The sequence below is a fragment of the Varroa destructor genome, unplaced genomic scaffold (assembly GCF_002443255.2).
Source record: "Varroa destructor unplaced genomic scaffold, Vdes_3.0 BEIS01000003.1, whole genome shotgun sequence".
Taxonomy (NCBI): Eukaryota; Metazoa; Arthropoda; class Arachnida; order Mesostigmata; family Varroidae; genus Varroa; species Varroa destructor.
Window position 1 is genome coordinate 7,968,831 of NW_019211456.1, and position 19,554 is coordinate 7,988,384.

The 19,554-nt window shown below is 41.6% G+C and overlaps 2 protein-coding genes across 2 annotated transcripts; one reads left to right on the forward strand and one right to left on the reverse strand.

Annotated features, from left to right (window-relative positions):
* Positions 1 to 848: 848 nt before the first annotated feature.
* Positions 849 to 10,615, reverse strand: Pdi (protein disulfide isomerase). Its single transcript, XM_022796296.2, has 3 exons — positions 10,353 to 10,615; positions 2,856 to 2,995; positions 849 to 2,610 (listed from the first exon to the last, which is right to left on the reverse strand). Exons 1-3 carry the CDS (start codon positions 10,501 to 10,503, stop codon positions 1,396 to 1,398), a joined length of 1,506 nt encoding a protein of 501 aa, XP_022652031.1. The 5' UTR covers positions 10,504 to 10,615; the 3' UTR covers positions 849 to 1,395.
* A 1,720-nt stretch (positions 10,616 to 12,335) lies between these two features.
* On the forward strand, positions 12,336 to 19,071 carry muc (dihydrolipoamide S-acetyltransferase muc). Its single transcript, XM_022796297.2, has 7 exons — positions 12,336 to 12,576; positions 14,289 to 14,371; positions 14,615 to 15,230; positions 16,037 to 16,223; positions 16,390 to 16,540; positions 17,050 to 17,204; positions 17,680 to 19,071. Exons 1-7 carry the CDS (start codon positions 12,485 to 12,487, stop codon positions 17,866 to 17,868), a joined length of 1,473 nt encoding a protein of 490 aa, XP_022652032.1. The 5' UTR covers positions 12,336 to 12,484; the 3' UTR covers positions 17,869 to 19,071.
* The last annotated feature ends 483 nt before the right edge of the window (positions 19,072 to 19,554 follow it).

Sequence of the window (19,554 nt, forward strand, 5' to 3'; positions counted from 1 at the left end):
GCCGATTAAGCAGTAATATAACAAGGTTAGATTCGATGATTAAGCTCGTATGAATCTTTACTTCATTTTTCACTGTTAAAATTTAGTCTTAACTTTTGCTGAATTTTCCGTACATAACTTATTTTGACTATTTGCACGCAACTGGTTTTAAGGATTATCAAGAAAAACATCTCTTGAAATGTGAAATATACCAGTCATTCGATATTGAGTATCGAAAAGTCCCGAATCACTTACCCATTGCAGTCCATCTAAACTACTTATATACTTACTATACAAGAATAACTCATGGGTAAAACGTAATCGTTGCTTGCCAGATTTCGTGTGTGTTCATTCCTTTTTTTATACTAATACATTAAAACAATGATTAGATAAAACAAACTGTCCCTAAGTTCAGGTAAATAAGCAGCCAAAGGGTAAATTTTCTATGGAAGAGTTCATAAAACTAGTTTATAAATACTTTTTTGGAATTTTGTGCGCGCGTAGATTTGAAAGTAAGAGGCTGAGATGGGTAGATATGCATTTCTGGGGAATAGTATAAGTTACACTGGTCTTATGTCTCTCTCAGTTTTTGCTATTACCCCCTGCACTTAGATACATCTGTATTAAATGTCCAGTCAAACGATAGTTGCAGAACGTCCTGTCCGTGAAAGGCTTGGTCAGTTAGTCATGTTTACTTAAATCATTTTGAAGTTCTTTTTCTGAATCCTACGAATTCCACATAACACAGGTATTGTCGGTCTTCTCAAGATTTCCTTAATTTAAATAGAACTTGGACTCCTCACTTCTTTGAACTTTTAATGTATGCTAATATATAGAAGAGAACTATTTTAATCAGAACGCATAAGCCATATCAGAAATAACGATTTTTTTAGAATTTATTTACATTGTCATCTATTACCCCCACCTCTAATCTAATGAATCTTCCATAGGTGCGCCGCCGAATAGTTGTCGCTTCTTTTGCTGTAATTCGAAAATAAATAAAACAAACGCACGTTCTTCAAAGCGAAGGGACGTGTCTTTCTCTAGTAGCACGCTATCCCCTCTAAGAATTTTTGGGAATCACACTATTCTTTTAACCAGGCGGGACATAATGCGGCACGACCCTAGTCTGTGCCGTCAGGTCAATGTAATTTCTCACCCATTACACAGAGTAACCAGCGGCAATCAATACCCTTTATTTATTCGCTATCCTCCCTGCTTGAAATCGCGCTAGGCGTTATCGTTTTCTGTCGTTTGTTGTTGGTGTAGAACATAAAACCCTGCCTGATTCCCTACGGACTCCTGAAATGTATTGCTTCTCTGTACCTAACTTTCTCTCGCTCTCGCTTTCGCTCTCACACGTGTTTCTTTCGTTTAGAGAAGACTTATGGTGACTCCATTTCACGAAGGAGGCGATTACAGCTCGTCACGCGGTCCGTGCTCGTCGTCCTCGGCGTTCTCCTCGTCCTCTTGAACGTCTTCAGGTGCCGACTTGCCGTACTCACCGCCTGATTCAATGAACTTCTTCATTCCCTCTAAGGTGCGCTCACCAACGAACTCGATAATTTCGTTTGTATCCTTCTTGTATAGCTTGAGTGTGGGGAACGAGTTGATCTTAGTGTGCTCAAGCTCGTTAGCGGTAGCATCCATCTTGGCAATGACAACGTCATCGCGTTCCTTAAAGGCCTCGCCAAGCTCATCGTAGATTGGGGCAAGTTGCTTACAGTGACCGCACCATGGGGCATAGAACTCAACAAGAACGTGCTTGCCCTTGTCCATGGCAATCTCATCGAAGTTGCTTGATACGAGAACCTTAACAGGCTTGTCGTTCCAGTCCTCAGGGAGGTCCTGTGAGAGCAGGTGTTGTTTCACTGTACCATCAAGGACACCTTTTACGAATAATGAAACGACATCCGCGTCCAGGTTGGTTTCATCATCGGGCTTGAATTTCGCCATCTCATCCTGAAGCTTGATCATGCGCATCTGCGGCTTGTCGGCCTTTTTGACCCCGAAGAAGTCCAGGATACGGCTGTGGTCAGCGTTCTCAGTATCAATGGTGACAAAGATAACCTGGCTTTTAAATTGCTCAGCAGCCTTACGGAACTTGGCAAACGACTCATCGTAGTTCTCTGCCTTCTTGCTCAAGAATAGAAGGTTGTGATTCTTTATCTCACCTCCGAAGATCTTCGACGCTGACTCATGAGAGAACTCGATAACCAGAGGTAACGAATTCGATACGACGAACTTCTTTGTGGCCTCGGCAGTCTCTACTTTCTCTAGGACATTGCGACCTTCGTCGAACTTTTTCAACAAAACAACCTGACCGTCTTTACCCTCGACAGCATTGAAAACAGCATCTGCCGACGAAATAACAAATGGTTGCTCATCAAATTCGATGGCGGTCTGAAGGAAAATTTTTGCAGCCTCCGACTCTTGGTCTTTGAACAGGCCAACCACGATCACATCGTTGGCTTCCTTGAGAGCATTAATCTCATCGGCAGTGATAACATCATGGGCTGGAGGACCAGTCTTCTTCTTTAACCAGCGGATGATTTCAGGAGCGGTACGACCTCCATTATAGTCAATTGGCTTTCCCTCGCGGAAAAGCTTCAGTGTCGGATAGCCTCCAATCTGTATACAATAAAAACAATTTACCACTAAGATCAAAGTTAAACGTCGTCACTATAGAAAGGCATTGTGCTGGAGGTGGGAAAGGACGGAACTATATTCGGATCAAAGCTGGCCCTTCTCAACTTCCATAATCTAAGCTATCCAATAAATTAACTATCACCACAATTCCAAACAAATATAACGTTTATATAATATCAAGTTTGTAGAATACAGAGTATAGAGCAACATTATTTTTCAGAACTCACCTCAAAGCGCTCGCCGAGTTCTTTCTGCTCGGTGGCGTCAACCTTTGCGAGCTTCAGTTCGGATTTTTCTTCAGCAAGTTCAGTGGCGGCTTTGACATATTCGGGCGCTAACGCCTTACAGTGTCCGCACCACGGGGCATCTGAAATTTTAGTAAATAAACTTCAAGATAAGCATGAAGTAGCGCAAGTGCAAAATATTAACAAGGAAACATGATTCGACAGATTTTTGATCTAACAGGCTGCGAACAGATCTGTACTAAAGATGACACATACCATCTTGTTAATAAAATCATAAACCACATGGAGGACAAAAGGCAGAATAATCTTGCGCAGTTTCATAAGCCGCTGACCGGTGATGAGACAGCTGCAACGATCTCGTCGCCTTTCCGAGTGCGGGCCCTAATGTTAACTTGACTCGAGCATATTTTGTAAGATTTCACGAATTTTACAGTTTGAAGGAGTAGCCTACAGTATAAACAGACATTTCTATAATTAACAAGTTTCGACAGCCTCTTTCAACGATATTGCCGAATTAACCTAACACTGATAACATTGAACAACCGCTCTAGAACGTATGGTTTTTTTTTTCTCTCATTCGGCTTAACTGCAATTGATTTATGAGCCATAATAGAAGCAAGCCGACAGAAGCAGGTCCCAATGCTTCAAGTGGCGTGCGCTTATCCGCGTAGAACGAAATTCACCCTTTTATCGCCATAGCCAAATGAGCCATAACGTTAACTCAACGCGGAATTACGTGGTGCGACCATATACACCAGATTATCTGTTTGATGCAACACCAAGGCCGCGATGTGGTCTGGTTTGCTAATTAGCATCTAGGAAACCTTGAATATGCGGCTACCGCTGGTGAATACCTCAGCATTTGGTTTACTATAGTATGTCGTTACCATGCCGTTTCACAGATCTGTTAGAGAAAAAAACCCAGTTAAGTCCAGTAGGACTCACAGACCGGAAAGCCACAAACCGATGGAAAAACATTACTTCTCACCAGAGCTGACACACCACAATGTGTACACCGAACTTGGCGAGTCTCGGAGGGTGCTAAAACGGGTCCAGTTATGCCGTGGACCTTTTCCGCGATTACTCTATAGTAGTACCTCATGATTTAGATTTGTAGTGAGTCAACATACGAAACGTGCAAGCCTAAATTTCAATCATGTGTTACAAAGAAATGTAGCAAACCTTCCAAGCTCTACGAAGAAATCAAGGTAACAGTTTTGGAATCGCTGCTAAATAGGATACGTTAATCTGACAGGCATAAAATTGGCTGGCAGCCATGGGTAAATCTCTAAAAACAACATTATATTCAAACCAATACGAGAAAATTGACATACGTTAGCCATACATCCAGATAAAAGCATTGATCCCCTGCATGTTTGCTTGCTATGGCGGAATATGGCTAAAAAATACAGCCTTCGCATTCAATATGGCCTGCTTACTTGTTGTTCTCAGCGCGACAACACAATGGGATAAACAACACTTCGTCAAATACAGTAATGCTTCTGGTTGTTAGCGATGTTGCCTGCTGTGGCTTAGGCCATAATAGCGCATGACTGCGTCACAGTCAGGTACCAGCTTCCTCTAACTTCAGCATCTTTAATGAGGCAGGCTCGTCTACTCGGCGACATATGCGGTATACGTAAGTCGGTACAAAGAAGTCGCTGAGGAGTTGCAAGGGTTACTTGCCTTCACAGCATCTGCCTCAACCGTTTAAAACTTCGTTGTTTTAACGATCTCCTCGCAAGCAACACTTACGAATATCATTGATAACATCTGATAGCATTAGTTACTTCCGTAGGGTGTCGAATATTAAAAAAGCGAAATATGAAAAGCTATGAGGTTCGAATTAAAAGAATATGGTAACTTTCTTTATTCACTGTGTGTGTATATATATATGTGAAATATTTAATGCGTGTCATTGGTGGGTAGTTCTAATTAACGACTATACTAGATCGTCGTTAATTCCATTCGTTGCCAGCGATGTGCTATACAGTCTGTGTCAATAAGAAGTTTACTTACGCAAGTACACCAAAATACGCTCATGCAAAACTTCCAAACTTGGCAGTACTAAGATTACTCTTGAAACAGCTGCTATTTAATTTCAAAGGTCATTCATTCAAAGATCTTTGTAAGCAATTAAAAAAGAACAATTCCGAAGAACCAGCACCTAGCTCAAGCTAATAAGTCCTTGCCTAAATTTGGCAGAGCATTAATTTCGATGCCGATCATAGAACAGCATGCGGAAGAAAATGTCTACCATTTTGCCTAAATTATTTTCCGTATACTCGCGTATACGTATTCCGCGTATACTCGTAATTCTTCCTTTTCTACCTTAACGCTTGTCGCTTTTAGCGCCGCTATCGCGCCCGTAATAAGTACATCAAACGACTCCAATCGATTAGCTCAACTACTGATGATCATCACAACCCAAACGGTTGGCAGGCCTAACGCTTCTCAAAAAATAGATTAACATCACTTGCTCTAGTTTTCCTTGCTGTGCGCGAAGTTCGCTGTTGCCGTGAACGGAGTTCTATCGTTTGCATACGCATCTTGCTTGTCTGGCTTTGTCGATGCAGACATAGTCGCACGATGCCCGTTCACTTACCACTACGAGGATACTACCGGCAGATGAGCCGGCTATAATTCTGGCGTTCTGCTAATGGATCGCGGGATCAAAGTCCTCAGCACGATTCGTCCCGACACCAGAAAAGACAGGGTTCAACATACCGCTGCTGTCGCTCACAAATTGCTAAGACAACAGCTACCTTCCACCATACTCACTGTGAAGAGCATGCTGCGCATGTTACTACCATATAGCTAGATAGCTATCGAGACTACTACATACAGTACTAGCAGAAGAACACGTACGGCGCAGACAGTTACGTTTGGTGATCAGCAGGAGTCAACCAGCAACAGGCCGACCGTCGCAAGCGACTAATGTTGGTATCACTACGAAGGAAGGAAGTGATAGCCGGAAAAGCGAACCAAGAGAGCAACTTCGAGCAAACAACAGAAACTACATTATCATTAGAAGGTCCTTATACAAAATAGTATTGGTTCCACTGCGTAAATAGAACTAAAAACACAACCACGCCCCTTACCCTTCAGGACGCTGCCAATGATCGTCATCGCTAAAACTATAACATAGAATAACAACCATAAAATGAGACATTGACCCGATGTTGTAGTAACTATATCCGGATCAGTGAAAAACACAGAGTGAAGAAAGAGTGACATATAATAACTTGAATTAGCTAGCAAAGAATTCCGGTAGCTCAGTTCAAGAATTTGGGGCTATTGTTTTACAGCTTTCAAGCCTTACGGCGCAATAAATGCCGACATGAGTTGCTGCAAATGTTTGTGGGAAGTCCCTATTTTTTTTAGCACACATGGCACAACGTAGGCATCGCACCAGTCATCGATGATTAAACACATCCACTGTATTTGATTTGCTTATCGTCGAAAAAGCGACTTCGATTAATATTTAGAAAAGCCTTAAACAAAGCTTTCTTTTCGTTTCAACTGAGTTTACTTGTTGAGTAGGAGCATGGATAAAAAAAAGAATGGAAATGAACAGAAACAATAAACTAGCGACAGCTCATCATAACGAACAATGTATAATGGACCGATTCATTATCACCGTTCTCTATTCATTGAGCGGAAGCAAGATCATTGTCATTAGAGAATCATGATGATCGGCAGGTCTATAGCTTCTCTAACCCTCCTTTGTCCGTTCAGGTAGTAGTAGCTACGTGGGCGTAGCAGCGCGATTGCGAAACCAGTTGGGACGCGTGGGCAGGACTCGTGTTATTGCTGATGTAGCCCACAAGGAGACGTAGCTCTATAAGACGGAGCCCGCTGCTCGATGAGCGCTACAGCACGCAGCCGACACCCAATATCTGTGATTGCTTCTAGCAGAGAGAGCTGCACCGACACCTATCGTCGTTCATGCGTCGTCGAGTTCTTTCTTCTAATAGAACAAAACGGGCCTCCCTTCCCTAAACAGCTGCAACTGTTGATGACCAGTTACTTTGCTGAACAAGATAGATAGGACGCCAGGTAACCACTCGTATACAGCTAACCCGCTTAGAGCCGGCTGCCGAGTGACGTGCTCCAGCTCCAGTCCATCCGTCCGTTCAATTTAAACTTTAATATATGTCAGTCCATATCTTATTTGAGATGAAGAAGCAGGAGCGGCAGCCAAAAGCTCGTCAGCAGTCCATATATTATTTGGCGATTTTATTTTCAAACTATGGCTACTTCAGTCTGGACACCTGTAGCAGCAGTATTGCCTGGTTAAAATAGCGCACACTCACGCAGGCATGAATGATAGGACACCTTGAAAAACACGCCGCCCTTCACACAGGACGCAGATGGCTAACTCTATCGTGAACGCCAAGTTAAGTTTACCCTAAACTTAACCTATCCTATCCTAGGCTACTGGCTAACTAGACAAGAACAAAAGTCAGGTCGGCTCAAAGCAGCCGCAGTAAACATAGTCAGACCTTTCACGCTGCCGTTGACACTGGCTGGTCTAAGTGGGACAATCATCATATACAACTTCGTACGGAGCAGTAGTTATCAGACTGCCATTTGACCAATCAAACCCAATGAATTATTCAGTTATTTTCGGACTTCATCCTCACCGTGTAAAGGATTGTCGATAGATAACAGAGACGATTCGTCGCGCAGGTCTGCAAATAAGTTCACTGAATAGCTAATGTAGTTCAACCAAACTTACGAAAGGTTAGCTTTTTAAAAAATCTATTGCGTTTAGGGCACGTCCAAAAAATGTGTAAGTAGGCGCAAAGTTATCATCAACGTTCAAAACAAGAACCTACGAAATTATCTTTGACAACAGTACAATCGAACAACTGTTGCTTCGGGGTATTATTATTAGTGAACATCGGAAATAGCCGCCGAACTTGATACGTTACGGCGACTTAAAAACGCCAGTGTCGAAACCAGTATTGCAGAATTAATGTATGGTTTTTCGTAGCGTCTATATAGCTTAGCATATACTAACTTAGGTAGCTTGGTAAAATCCACCTAGACTAGATTCTGAGATTCGCAAATTATCGTGTTCTTCGTTTAACCACCGCCAAACAGAACGAACGGGCCTTGGCACGGACAGAAATACGTAGTCAACGCGCTGTCGGTTCTGCTGAATAACTGTTCAACTTCTATAAATTCTATATATATGAGCCTCCTCTAGTTATTGAATGGACAGAATAAATAGTGCAAGAAAAGTAAACCCTTTATAGAACAAAGCATTTGCAGCGTAGGATCTCGTTAAAAAATCAAACTGCGGCTATTGCCATACCTATATATGATGCATGAAATATCGATGTATTCAATGAAAAGTGCGGCATAAAAGTGTTCTTCCTTTCCCATAGAGAACCTGTACCTATAATGGGCCTTTTAACCTTTCCTTGTTGACCTTAACGGAGATGGTAAACTGCGCTATCAAGTTAAGCGCAAAACAAACACATTAGTAATGGTCTATTTTGAAAATTGTTGGTTCTGAATTCACAGACCGAACACTGCCAACGATGTTTCGCCGAAACGAGCGGGTTCCTTCAATGCACGAAACTGGTCGCAAACTATCTGGCTGTCACAGATATAACTACGGCAATATGAATTGCCAGTACTACTTAAAGGCCGTCACAATTGGCTACATCGATCTTTAACTCGAGGCTGATTCTTAACCTCTATTTCCTGTACATTGATCCAGCCCGGATTTATTGCGTGCTCATCCAAACGAGGCCCACGACACGAGTGAGCCCGCTTCTCCCGCCAAAACCCGCAACAAGCTGGTTTATACTGCCAAGTCTTAGACTCTATATGAACTACTCTACGCCAGGCTTCTTTCGTTGGCTGTTTGCTATCCGATCAATGAGTATTTCTTTACTTAGCCGTGTCCTTTTCCGTGAGACCTATGGAAAGACATTATTGTGAAATGCCGTAGTGACCATTTGCCAACGCTGACATTTTAAACAGCCCATATTGATAGTTAGCATATAAATGCACTCAAAAAGATGCGTATTAATTAGCCAGACGACATCGCTTCCTGACACTGGCCATATTCAAAAATGACTAGGGCCTTTGATTATTGGCCTTCAACATTGGCCCGTCGCTACTGTGAGAATTGAGAAAAATTTTCCAAACGATTCAGTTACGCACCTAGCATACTTAACGGCCTTTTTGGTATAGCACACATCGGGGAAAGACGAAATATGTCTATTGGTGAATTGATCATTAGGTTGCTGCACCGTTCACAACGGCAGTATTAGCACGAGCCAATAATGTTACGTAGGCAGTGCATACATCTACGTGGAAAAATGTAGAGACACTTAATCTAGTGATGTCGTTAATAAAAAGCAGGACAAGTCAACAGTATCGGTGAGCTGTAGCCTGCTACGTCAGCCAATTCACCGATTGCCCGCCATGGCATAGTACAGCCCATCATGACCAAAATCGATGACAAATTGCTCCTGACGGAAGAGAGCACGTAATGTTCATCAGCCTTTTTACAGTAAAACTCAGCAGTCGTACAGCCAGCTGAACTACTAACTACAACCAGTGAACCGAAAATTGATCCGTAAAGAAAACTGCACGAAACGTAATTGAGTAGTTTCTATTAAGAGTCGCACGCCTGTTGTACGAATTTACACTACTTCACTCACTAAACTTACCAAAAACACTGCTCTGACTAGGACAAATCAATACAGCAACAGGTATAACGGGCGAAGCTCTCGGTTCTCTCGAAGATAGTAGTTGTCGATCTTAAGGTATTCGAAGCTACAGCACAGGTGAAACCTTTTTGTAACGAACGGTCACCGCGCCATGAATCGACTCCTTTCTAAGATGTTCGCTGGTATCACACCAGCCAAAGCCGTGATCAGATTGGAGATCTTCCCGACATCTTGTGTGAAGCGTTACATTGCACCAGAAAGTGGTTGACACCACCTTCCGTGTAAGTTAGAGTCCCCAAATATTCATCGCTCATCGTCATAATGACCTTCTTCCTAAGCAGCAATGGAAGCAAACGCTATCTATCTTAACTTTCCGTGATGAACATCGAGGCGTTTATATGGATATGTGATAATGGCAACCGGTCGCAATTCCACTTCAAGCTCGCACTGTCGAAGCCGACAAAGAGCAAACAACCCCGAAAACCTCTCAATGCTTCGATGTGAAATTCAGCGAGCTAATGACAATACTTTCACCAACAGCTCAACGGGTTTTTAAACAGCCAGATTCCAGTTCACTCAAACAAGCTGCTAGGCGCACCGCTGTCAAGACAGTTGCTCTTTGTTCTTTTACAAAAAACCCAGGCCTTCTGTCGATTCCTTATTCTAGTCTAATGCATTTAACAACACACAGAACAACGGCCAACACATTTTACTGGTGACTACAATTGATAAACAATAGATCGGAAATGATGCCATCTGACCTAAACGACTTGGATGTACTTACAGAATTCTACGAGTATGTTTTTGTGCTCCTGGATGGCTTGATCGAAATTGTCCTTCGTTAAAACGAATACATTCTGATCGGTCTCGATATCGGCGGTACTGACCGCATTGATTAGGGCCAACACGCTAATTACGAACCGACCGAACGTCATGATGCCCAACCGACTCAGGACACACGTACGGAGCGAATGGAAGTTGAGCTTGCTACGGACGTGGCAGCTCGGGAGGTCGGCGGCACGACAGCCGGCAGAGCCCCAGCAATCAACACACGTTGCATCTCTCTGATTGGCTGACAGCCGAAGGAGTCGACCCTCTTTCAAACGAATCCGCAAAAAAAAAGTTCCGTCGAATACCGTTGTGCCTACCAGAATAGTTCGAGGGGCGCGCACAGCCCGCAGCTTATTTTATGGAATACCCACGGATTGAAAGTTGGTTGGAAGCCATTTGACTGGTAATTGGAAGGCGAGGGTGCCTGCTTATAAGATAATTAAGAAGCACGGCTGATGACAACTAAAGAAAAAGCACCCACTATTTCGGTTTGCTGGACCAGAATATAAATGCTCTAAAATACTTTGATTAGCGAAATGTGGATTAATTGAATATGTTATAAATAATGTCTTATTTGCTGTCAACGAGATATTTGGTAAAAGAAATAGCGAGGTTTTTTATCGGTTAAATGTATGTTATTGCGTCAATGAATAACAATTATGGAGAACACAACAGTATATACGTGTCAATAGCTTGTCGCAAGCGTCAATTATCTAGAATATCAGCAGCTGACTGTATTATATATATTAACAAAAAAAATGCAATTACTTATGTACCTGTAATGTGTGTTGTTTTTACGCTATAGAAAGCGAACGCTATCTGCTGATCGCCGGCTTAGTGATACCTTAAGTGTGGTGACTAGCTGAGTACGGGAAACAACTTGTGTTTGTTGTTTTGCAATCATACAAACAGGGATATACCTTTATTTAGAATAATTCTTGCGTTACGGAGCTAAACAACCAGATCTCTAAATATTGAAGACAGCCACCTTAATGAAGAGAGCTGAAGGAGCACAAGCAAAATTTCACTAGACAGTTACCCGCAAAATTTGTACGGGCGCAATTGCAACTGCAGGCACATCCGTTTAATTATGTAGTTTTTTCCATTAACGCTTGATATCTAGCGTTTGATTTACAGGTCTTCTCATCGGTAGTAATATAGTTCTATGCGAATACTGAATATGGCTATTGCAATATGCTCAACAGTTTGTCCTTACTGAAATGCTACATTTGCTACAGGGCAAGTCGTTGATTTAAGGCGGTCGGGTCTATTTATCTCAATGACGACATTGTCAATCTGGGCCAGAATGTGTATGCATCGAACATCTCCCGAGTACGCTTTCCGACTAGTTTACTTGTCGAAATGAATAATTTAACATATTTGACACCCATTCGTAAATTTTTGTGTGTAAAAAGAGCCCCATGATACAATGCTTCTCACAGCACAGATAGCTGTGACAAATCAACTTTTCGATACCTTGCGTCACTGAGTAATAGCATACTTGCTACCAGCTCGACCCGTCACAGCCTTGTCCAGTCGTCGACTTTTTCAAGGCGCGCCAAAGTTCTAAATTTCGGAATGATTTCGCATATTTCAACTAGTGTGTGTAATGGCAAAACATCGGCCTATTTGGCGTAAATAAACCCTAGCGTGTCGTGCTGCTAATTTGCTAATAAAACAGATCAGCTGATCTAAAATAGTTGTTCCCTTATTTGGTACGAATATGGCACGTTAACCCAATTTAGTAAGACGTTTTTGCCACCTGATATCTCGCTGAAAATTATAATTTTTCTTACTTTAATTCAGATTAATGCATTGCCTTCTGCTAGCTGTTTGCATTGTGTTTTCCGTTGAAGCATGCCCCTTTGAGAGGTTTTATGCTATCTCTGTCCGTTCCGAGTGTTAAAGCCAGCAGAGCAATATGGTGCCATATCGTTATTGTTGTTGTCGTTGTGGCCGAGTGATACTTTCCGTTTCTCTACATAGAACGCAGGACACACGACTGGCGGGGCATTCGATCTAATGTTATTAGTGGTCCCGTGTTGAGTGGTGCGCGCGGAGGAGCCCGGACAAAAAAGGTTGAAAATGATGCTTCGTCGCCCATTGGCCGGCGCAGTTATCTCGGCCGTACGTTTGACCGTCCCGAAAGTTACCCGAGGGTTCACTAGTCACCTTCTGTGAGTTCGACAAATGCAAGCTGAACCGCAAGGGAAAATTTAACAATTGTGGAGAAGGTCATTGGTTATTCGCGCAAGGTCGCACTTTATGCTTGTCCTGTTTCCTTGCCTGTCGATGATGTATCGACTGTTTGGTGAATAGATTAGAATTTTACAGGACAGAAAGAATAATGATTAACAATGAAATAGTATGCTTTGCCATGGTTATACCAAATGTGATATATAAGTTCAGAGGTTGTTCAAATACAGTATTAAAAGTGCCGCAAAATTAATAGTCATTACTTATCGCTGATAAGCCCTGCTTGAGCTTTTCTCCGTTGGTTCTTCCATGTTCATTGTGAGTTATCATTAGGGTGTTTTTCGTGTCCGTGTTACTGTGGGCTGTATATGTATGGCAAGACATTGCCTTACAAAACAACAGGCCAGTTCGATAAGAGCGTTCGCGATACGATCACAGCGCATGACTGTAGATACCTCGTGTACCGGAGAAAGGGATAGTGAGCGTAGATCGAACAAAATGGCGCAAGCTCCTTATTGACTGGATTTAGATAAAAACCACAAGGCGTCAATGGACAATATTGATACTCTAAAGATCAAATATATCTCTTTGTTAAATAAAAAAAAATGATGCAGCTGAACTCGCTATATCCCAAAAAGCTATACCATAACTATGACAAGCCGTCATTGCCAAAAAAGAAGAGAGTTTTACGTTGTAGGAAAATTAACTATCTGATTGACTATTCGGTTATATGTCGAACAAACGGAAGAAAGTTGAGGAAACTTTGGCAGTTAGTGACCGTGTCAGAGTATATGGACACAAATTCGTCAATTTAGCTAGAAATGGGGCCTGAAAATAGTTCAAAGGGTCATAACTAACAAGAGAATCGATATAATATTCTGGAAACCTTCACGGCAGCTTGGTATTTTTATGTACATACGGAGTTCGTTTAAACAGGCATAATTCAGTTAGTTTATACTTTGATACAATGTAGAAAACACAGGAGCCAACTTGGCAGATTAATCTGGGTGATGGTAAATGACTTTGTGAGTCATCATCCTATCTAGTATTTAGCGTACTGCCCAATTATTAATTGAAAAGGCCATTATACATTAAGTCCTAATGTGTCCTTAGTTATCCATAAAAGGCACTCATGTAGAAAAGAACTGAATGAATACTACATGTCAAAAATCTTTCAGGTATGCATTAAGGCTCAGTCCCTCTCAGTTAGTACGATTCCTAAATACTGAAGGCTGGTTTGCTTGAATGAAAACATGATAACAAGTGGTACGACGTGAGTCATCCCGGTTATTTTTATTAGTGATAAGGAATCTAAACGATCAGGGTATATGATTTTATGTGAGTCACTAACGGTCCAAGTCTTTACAAAATAGAGGAGCTTATTTTAATAAGAAAATAAATATTCAGTTTAAATAGATAACTCAATCATGCGCCATCTTGACTGATTACTTCGCGGTAAAAAAAAAGTACGGTAAAGTGATACGACAGATACGTTATAGCTCTATGATATTTCTCTTGTAGTGGAAACACCTTCGACAGCAACTGAAATTCAAAAAGTAAGCTACTTTGGCTTCAAGTTAACGAACTGTGATCGAACATACTCTCGGTATCTTAGACAAACTTATATTTTAACGCTGACAATTTGGTACTGGATGACAGGCTAACGGTGTTTAACATATTTGCTCATTTCAAGGCGGGTGAATTGTGCACCAGGTATCCAACAGGCGAGTTCACTACGCAGTCATCAGAGAGCCCAAGCACGATGCTACAGCTCAGGTTTGCATTGTACCATATATTGTTTATTATCGTTTGTGTTCAATATTTATTTTTCTATTCGATAGAAACGGTCACTTTTAGAGCCAGACCTAAATTCATGTGTGCGTTCTATATATATATATATATTAAACTTGCTATGTGTATTAGACTTAAAAAGGTTAAGGTCGTCTGCAAAGTGTTGTAACCGCACTCAATATATTTGGTATCATGAGATTTGAATTTCTTTCCGGCGACGTTTTCTAGGAAGTTATCCGTCACATATCAAAGTGACGCTGCCTGCATTGTCACCGACTATGGAGATGGGCACAATCGTGTCGTGGGACAAAAAAGAAGGCGACAAACTTGACGAAGGCGACTTGCTTTGTGAGATTGAGACTGACAAAGCCACAATGGGCTTCGAAACACCCGAAGAGGGCTACCTCGCTAAGATTGTTATCCCTGCAGGCTCAAAGGATATCCCACTTGGTAAATTGCTTTGCATTATCGTCTCTGATCCAGCTGACATTCCAGCGTTCAAGGACTTCACGGACACGAGCTTGCCAACAGCCCCTCCAAAACCGGACAGTGCACACAAGGCTCCGACAGCGACGCCGCCAGCCGCTGCAGCAGGACCATCGCCCGTTCCAGCCAAAATTACGTCTTCACAAATAGGGGCCGCTCCTGTTTTAGGAGACCGTATTTTTGCCTCTCCATTTGCGCGTTTGTTAGCGGCACAACAGGGCCTTGATTTAGCATCGGTAGTTGGGTCTGGGCCTGGCGGCCGCGTTATTGCTGGAGACCTAAGTAGGGCCCAATCTGCCGGTGTTTCCCCGGTGGGTGCTGCGCCAGAGGTGGCGCCACAAAAGGTTGCCAGTTTCCGGTTAGTGAAGCTATTGATTAAACACATATATACCAACATGGGATGATAAAAACTAGTTTTTCGAGGACTGACATAATAGATTGGATGCTTGTTGAGTTCTATGGGTAGTTTCTAGAGTAATGTTTAACTACAAATTTATGCGTAACGTTTGGCATATGCTATATATGCAGATATGAGACTGTCTATGTCTTCCTGGTATAATCATGATACGTCTAGAGATGCATAACAATGCAGTTTCTTCGTTATAAAAATGTAAGGTAGCATAGTGTGGATGGTCATTATCACGGATACGTGCTAAAAGAAAGCATACTTTTCAACATTAATGGTCAGCATTTCCTCTTGCTGGGCTAAGAAGCTGCTCCCTAAACTTGAAAGTCCTAAAATTGTAGAATTTGTATAGCTCTGTACTGTTGAAAATGTTGATTCTTCTATAAGCTAGGTCTCCTCATGTCGACAATCCTGTTACAAATGTTGCTTCCGTAGTATGGTTATTTCTCATTGATTTAAAAGCACATTATTATTATTATTATTTATTAACTATGGCCAGGACCAGCTGAACTCGAATAGATATTCTATTTTAATTCATCTAGTTGCTCATTATGCCACCGTAGGCCAGTGCGGTCCGATGGCTTCCTAAAACTCCTTGCGTGACCCCGTGCGTGTTATATGTTCCGTGTATACTAGAAAGGCTTCGCTTTTGACGTCCAATAGCAAGCTTTAAGTTCTGATTACCTTTTATTTAAAAATTCCCTTCGACTATGATAAGATGTACTGACTGTTAACTGTATTTTGTTTAACTTTTGCAGATATACGGATATTGATTTGACAAATATGCGTCAGACGATTGCCAAACGGCTCACTGAATCAAAGCAGCAGATTCCTCATTATTCTCTTACGATTGAAATCGAAATGGATCAGGTATTGAAGATGCGGGAAGAGCTCAATGTAGCTCTCGATCAAGGAAAACTTTCAATAAATGATTTCATTGTTAAGGTAAGAGAAATTCGTTTGAAGGTCAATGTGAGCGGCAGAAATGCATTAGAACTCTCGATCGTATGAGTAAATAAAATATATATTTTCGACAAGTTCCTGTGTACCAAAGGATCTAACAGCTTTGTTGTATTTCTGCAACTGTTTGGTAATTGATATCATTTCGCAGGCTTCAGCGCTGGCGTGCAAACGTGTTCCTGCCGCCAACTCGTCGTTCATGGGCACTTTTATTCGAGAGTACCACGCTGTTGACGTTAGCGTAGCAGTGTCAACACCTGATGGACTTATTACTCCCATCGTGTTTAATGCCGACACAAAAGGTATGATGTCATCTTTTCATACGATTCATGCGTGTTACACGCGTATATGTATTACGACAAGGGCTAAGCCGCCTCATTGACAATGCGTTTCTGCTTCGAATTTTCAACCAGATATTCAATCAACTTAGCTCTACTGGCCATCTTTTATCGCTTGTCAAAGAATCACACACTTGACTAATGCTTTACGACATTTTCGTGAGTTTTTCGCTCCCATAACGAGTCAGGTACTACATGATGCAGTGTGTCACTGTCGGACAGCTACCAACGTGTAGGTTCCTATGCTCTGTTTTTTTTACTGCAGATTTTTGCAAACTGTATTTAGCGCTACATTCAGTGCGGTGGCGATATAGTTCATTGTTTTAGATCTCATTTAAGCAAAAACTTAGGGTCACACCTATATGGCTGGACTGTGTCGGGCTATTGCATTCGTAACCTGATCAACCCCCTGTGCGTTTGGTGTAGTCCTGGCGTCTAACGTTATTGCCCTTCGTTTCTCTTTTGTTTCATAGGTCTATCGCAAATCAGTAAAGATATAAAGGAGCTCGCAACGAAGGCGCGTGAAAAGAAGCTGCAACCGGCTGAATTCCTCAGTGGAACGTTCACGGTGTCGAACCTGGGCATGTTTGGTGTAGATCATTTCTCAGCGATTATTAACCCGCCACAGGTGAGGAACATAACGCGATACCCATATAACTATTTTTCAAAAGAATCGCTGATTGCTTTGTTATCATTTTAGAAATTCTTGGCTTACATGTTGGTTTAATTAAGCCGCGAACTATTTTTGCCTTAAGTAGCCATAATTTTATTGTTTCCATACGGTAGCATGATTTAGATGTTTGAAATTTTCACTCAGTATCAAGCTACTTTAAGGTGAGGTGTATTGTAGACTTGTTTACTGGTCAAAGAAGAAGAACTGCATCGGGTATATATGATACATGAATAAATTTTACGTCTGGTACTGCCGTTAGATATTGTGTCAGACAGCTAACTCCCAGCACTAAACAAGGTGTGACTACGTCCAACTTAGGGAGCGCCTTATACGTGCCTAAGTTCAGTAGGTAAACATCACTGCGCTGCCACATGTTCTACAATTGTTTTGAATGATACATTGTGACTCACTTTGTGCAACATTATTTCAGGCATGCATCTTATCAGTGGGCAAGACAAGCGAGGTGGCACGACCATGCAAGGAGAACGGCTATCGAATTGTCAAAGCGATGAAAGTGACACTCAACTGCGATCATCGCGTGGTCGACGGAGCAGTGGGCGCTCAATGGTTGCAATATTTCCGGAATTACCTCGAAAAGCCGCATACCATGATGCTCTAAGCCTCGGCAGCAGGAAAACATTTATGAGCATCTATCGATTAGGTTGCTACACGTTGAGAGAGCAAGCGAAAAATGATCTAAACAGAGTGGATTAGGTAGACACGTATAAGTGAGGGTAAACGGTGAGGTCAATCCGACAATGTTTTATCTTTTAGAATCTATAGCGAAAAAAAAACGTGCATTTATGTTTCGAATATGGTTTCTTTTGTCAGCAGTATGCTCACTGATCGTCAAACTGCCAACCGTATATTTGATGTTCAGAACGTTCCTGCGTGCGTTGAACTCATCATTATCAATATCTAACGGATCACAAAAACATGGTGTTTTTCTATCACTAAAATTTTTCAGGGGTTAGAAAAGTAAAAAAAGTGCGTTGATTGATAAGAATTAAGAAAGCCAGTTTTTATTTCCGCTCGATCGCGCACATGCTAGCAGCAGAGAGCTTTCGTTCAATTTATTGCAGTATAGAACGTGTAGCATTTTCGGTCATGCAAAGAAAAAAAATTAACAAAATATAAACGTTTTTCGATTGAGTGTCGTTGCCTGAGCTAGCACGAAACTGACTAGGCATGTAATAGAGTGAGACGACGAACCACTTCAACGCCGCCGTCGTTGTAATGAAGTGGAACTATTCCGTTTTGTTACCTCGAAGCGGAATTATCCAAACAATGCTTCCACTATGCTCTTTTCAACTACTATAACTAAAATAGTCAACTAAAAATAATACTGTTACAGTACATATTGTAGTGAGTGGGCAAATCGGCGCCATGATAGAGCAAGCAGTGAGACAGATTTCCAACATCACTATAAAACCAATGCATAGACTGACTGATGTATTGTGAATAAACTCGAATCCAAGTCCAATTGGTCGGTGGCAACCAAGAAGCGAGAAATTTCAGTAGGTCAGTAAAAGAAATCACGCAGACGATAGCATCAGCTGTACTCCGAGGGATATCTAGCAATGTGGTAGTTTGAATGAAGAAGCAAAAGACTGTACGGAGATGATATAAGTTATTCCTATCATATGGATATTCTTATAACCTATGTAATCAGTAAAACTGCATCCCTATCCACGAGAAAAAGACTAAAACGAGATGATGATAAAAATAGTAACCTTCACAAAGGAATTAAAATTTTGTAATATAATGTAAAAACCGGGCGGTTGATGGAGACGACAAATAAATATATTATAAAACTGAACAATATTCTTACAATTAGTTAATTACAATATATTTTGTGCAGATGACGGAGATCTCTTCTGAGTTCATTAGGAGACGTATAATTTGGAAATATTTACGACGAGATGCGATACTTGTCACACCTAAACGCTATAATATTATAAGTTGCCCTCCAGCTAAAAATAACAGTCACCTTAATTGACTCAGTTTTCCAATAGAGTGACGTAAACTGATCCTGTACGCGTTTGGCAGCTATAGCGGCTATACTAGGATACAGTACTTATAAATACACACAACTGTAAAATGACCATTAAAAAAGGACGACTCTTTTGAACAAAAGGAAAAAGCAGCAAACGGCCCAGCGATTGACATCGTGTTTTCCTTTCCAGGTCGACTTACGATTCGCATTTTGTAATCACAAAGTCAGCGTAACATTGATAAACAAAGCGGTCTCAATATGGGTCCCAGTCAGCGTCTCAATTTTAGGTTATTCGAATATATATATGAT

Bases quoted from the DNA above. Each gene is read 5' to 3' on its own strand.
- muc (XM_022796297.2), top strand. From the start codon at position 12,485: ATGATGCTTCGTCGCCCATTGGCCGGCGCAGTTATCTCGGCCGTACGT. The intron at 14,372-14,614 runs GTTTGCATTGTA...GACGTTTTCTAG, and splicing joins AGCACGATGCTACAGCTCAG to GAAGTTATCCGTCACATATC. The intron at 15,231-16,036 runs GTTAGTGAAGCT...TAACTTTTGCAG, and splicing joins CAAAAGGTTGCCAGTTTCCG to ATATACGGATATTGATTTGA.
- Pdi (XM_022796296.2), bottom strand. From the start codon at position 10,503: ATGACGTTCGGTCGGTTCGTAATTAGCGTGTTGGCCCTAATCAATGCG. The intron at 2,996-10,352 runs GTAAGTACATCC...CTAAAATTTCAG, and splicing joins AAACATACTCGTAGAATTCT to ATGCCCCGTGGTGCGGACAC. The intron at 2,611-2,855 runs GTGAGTTCTGAA...TATTGTATACAG, and splicing joins AACTCGGCGAGCGCTTTGAG to ATTGGAGGCTATCCGACACT.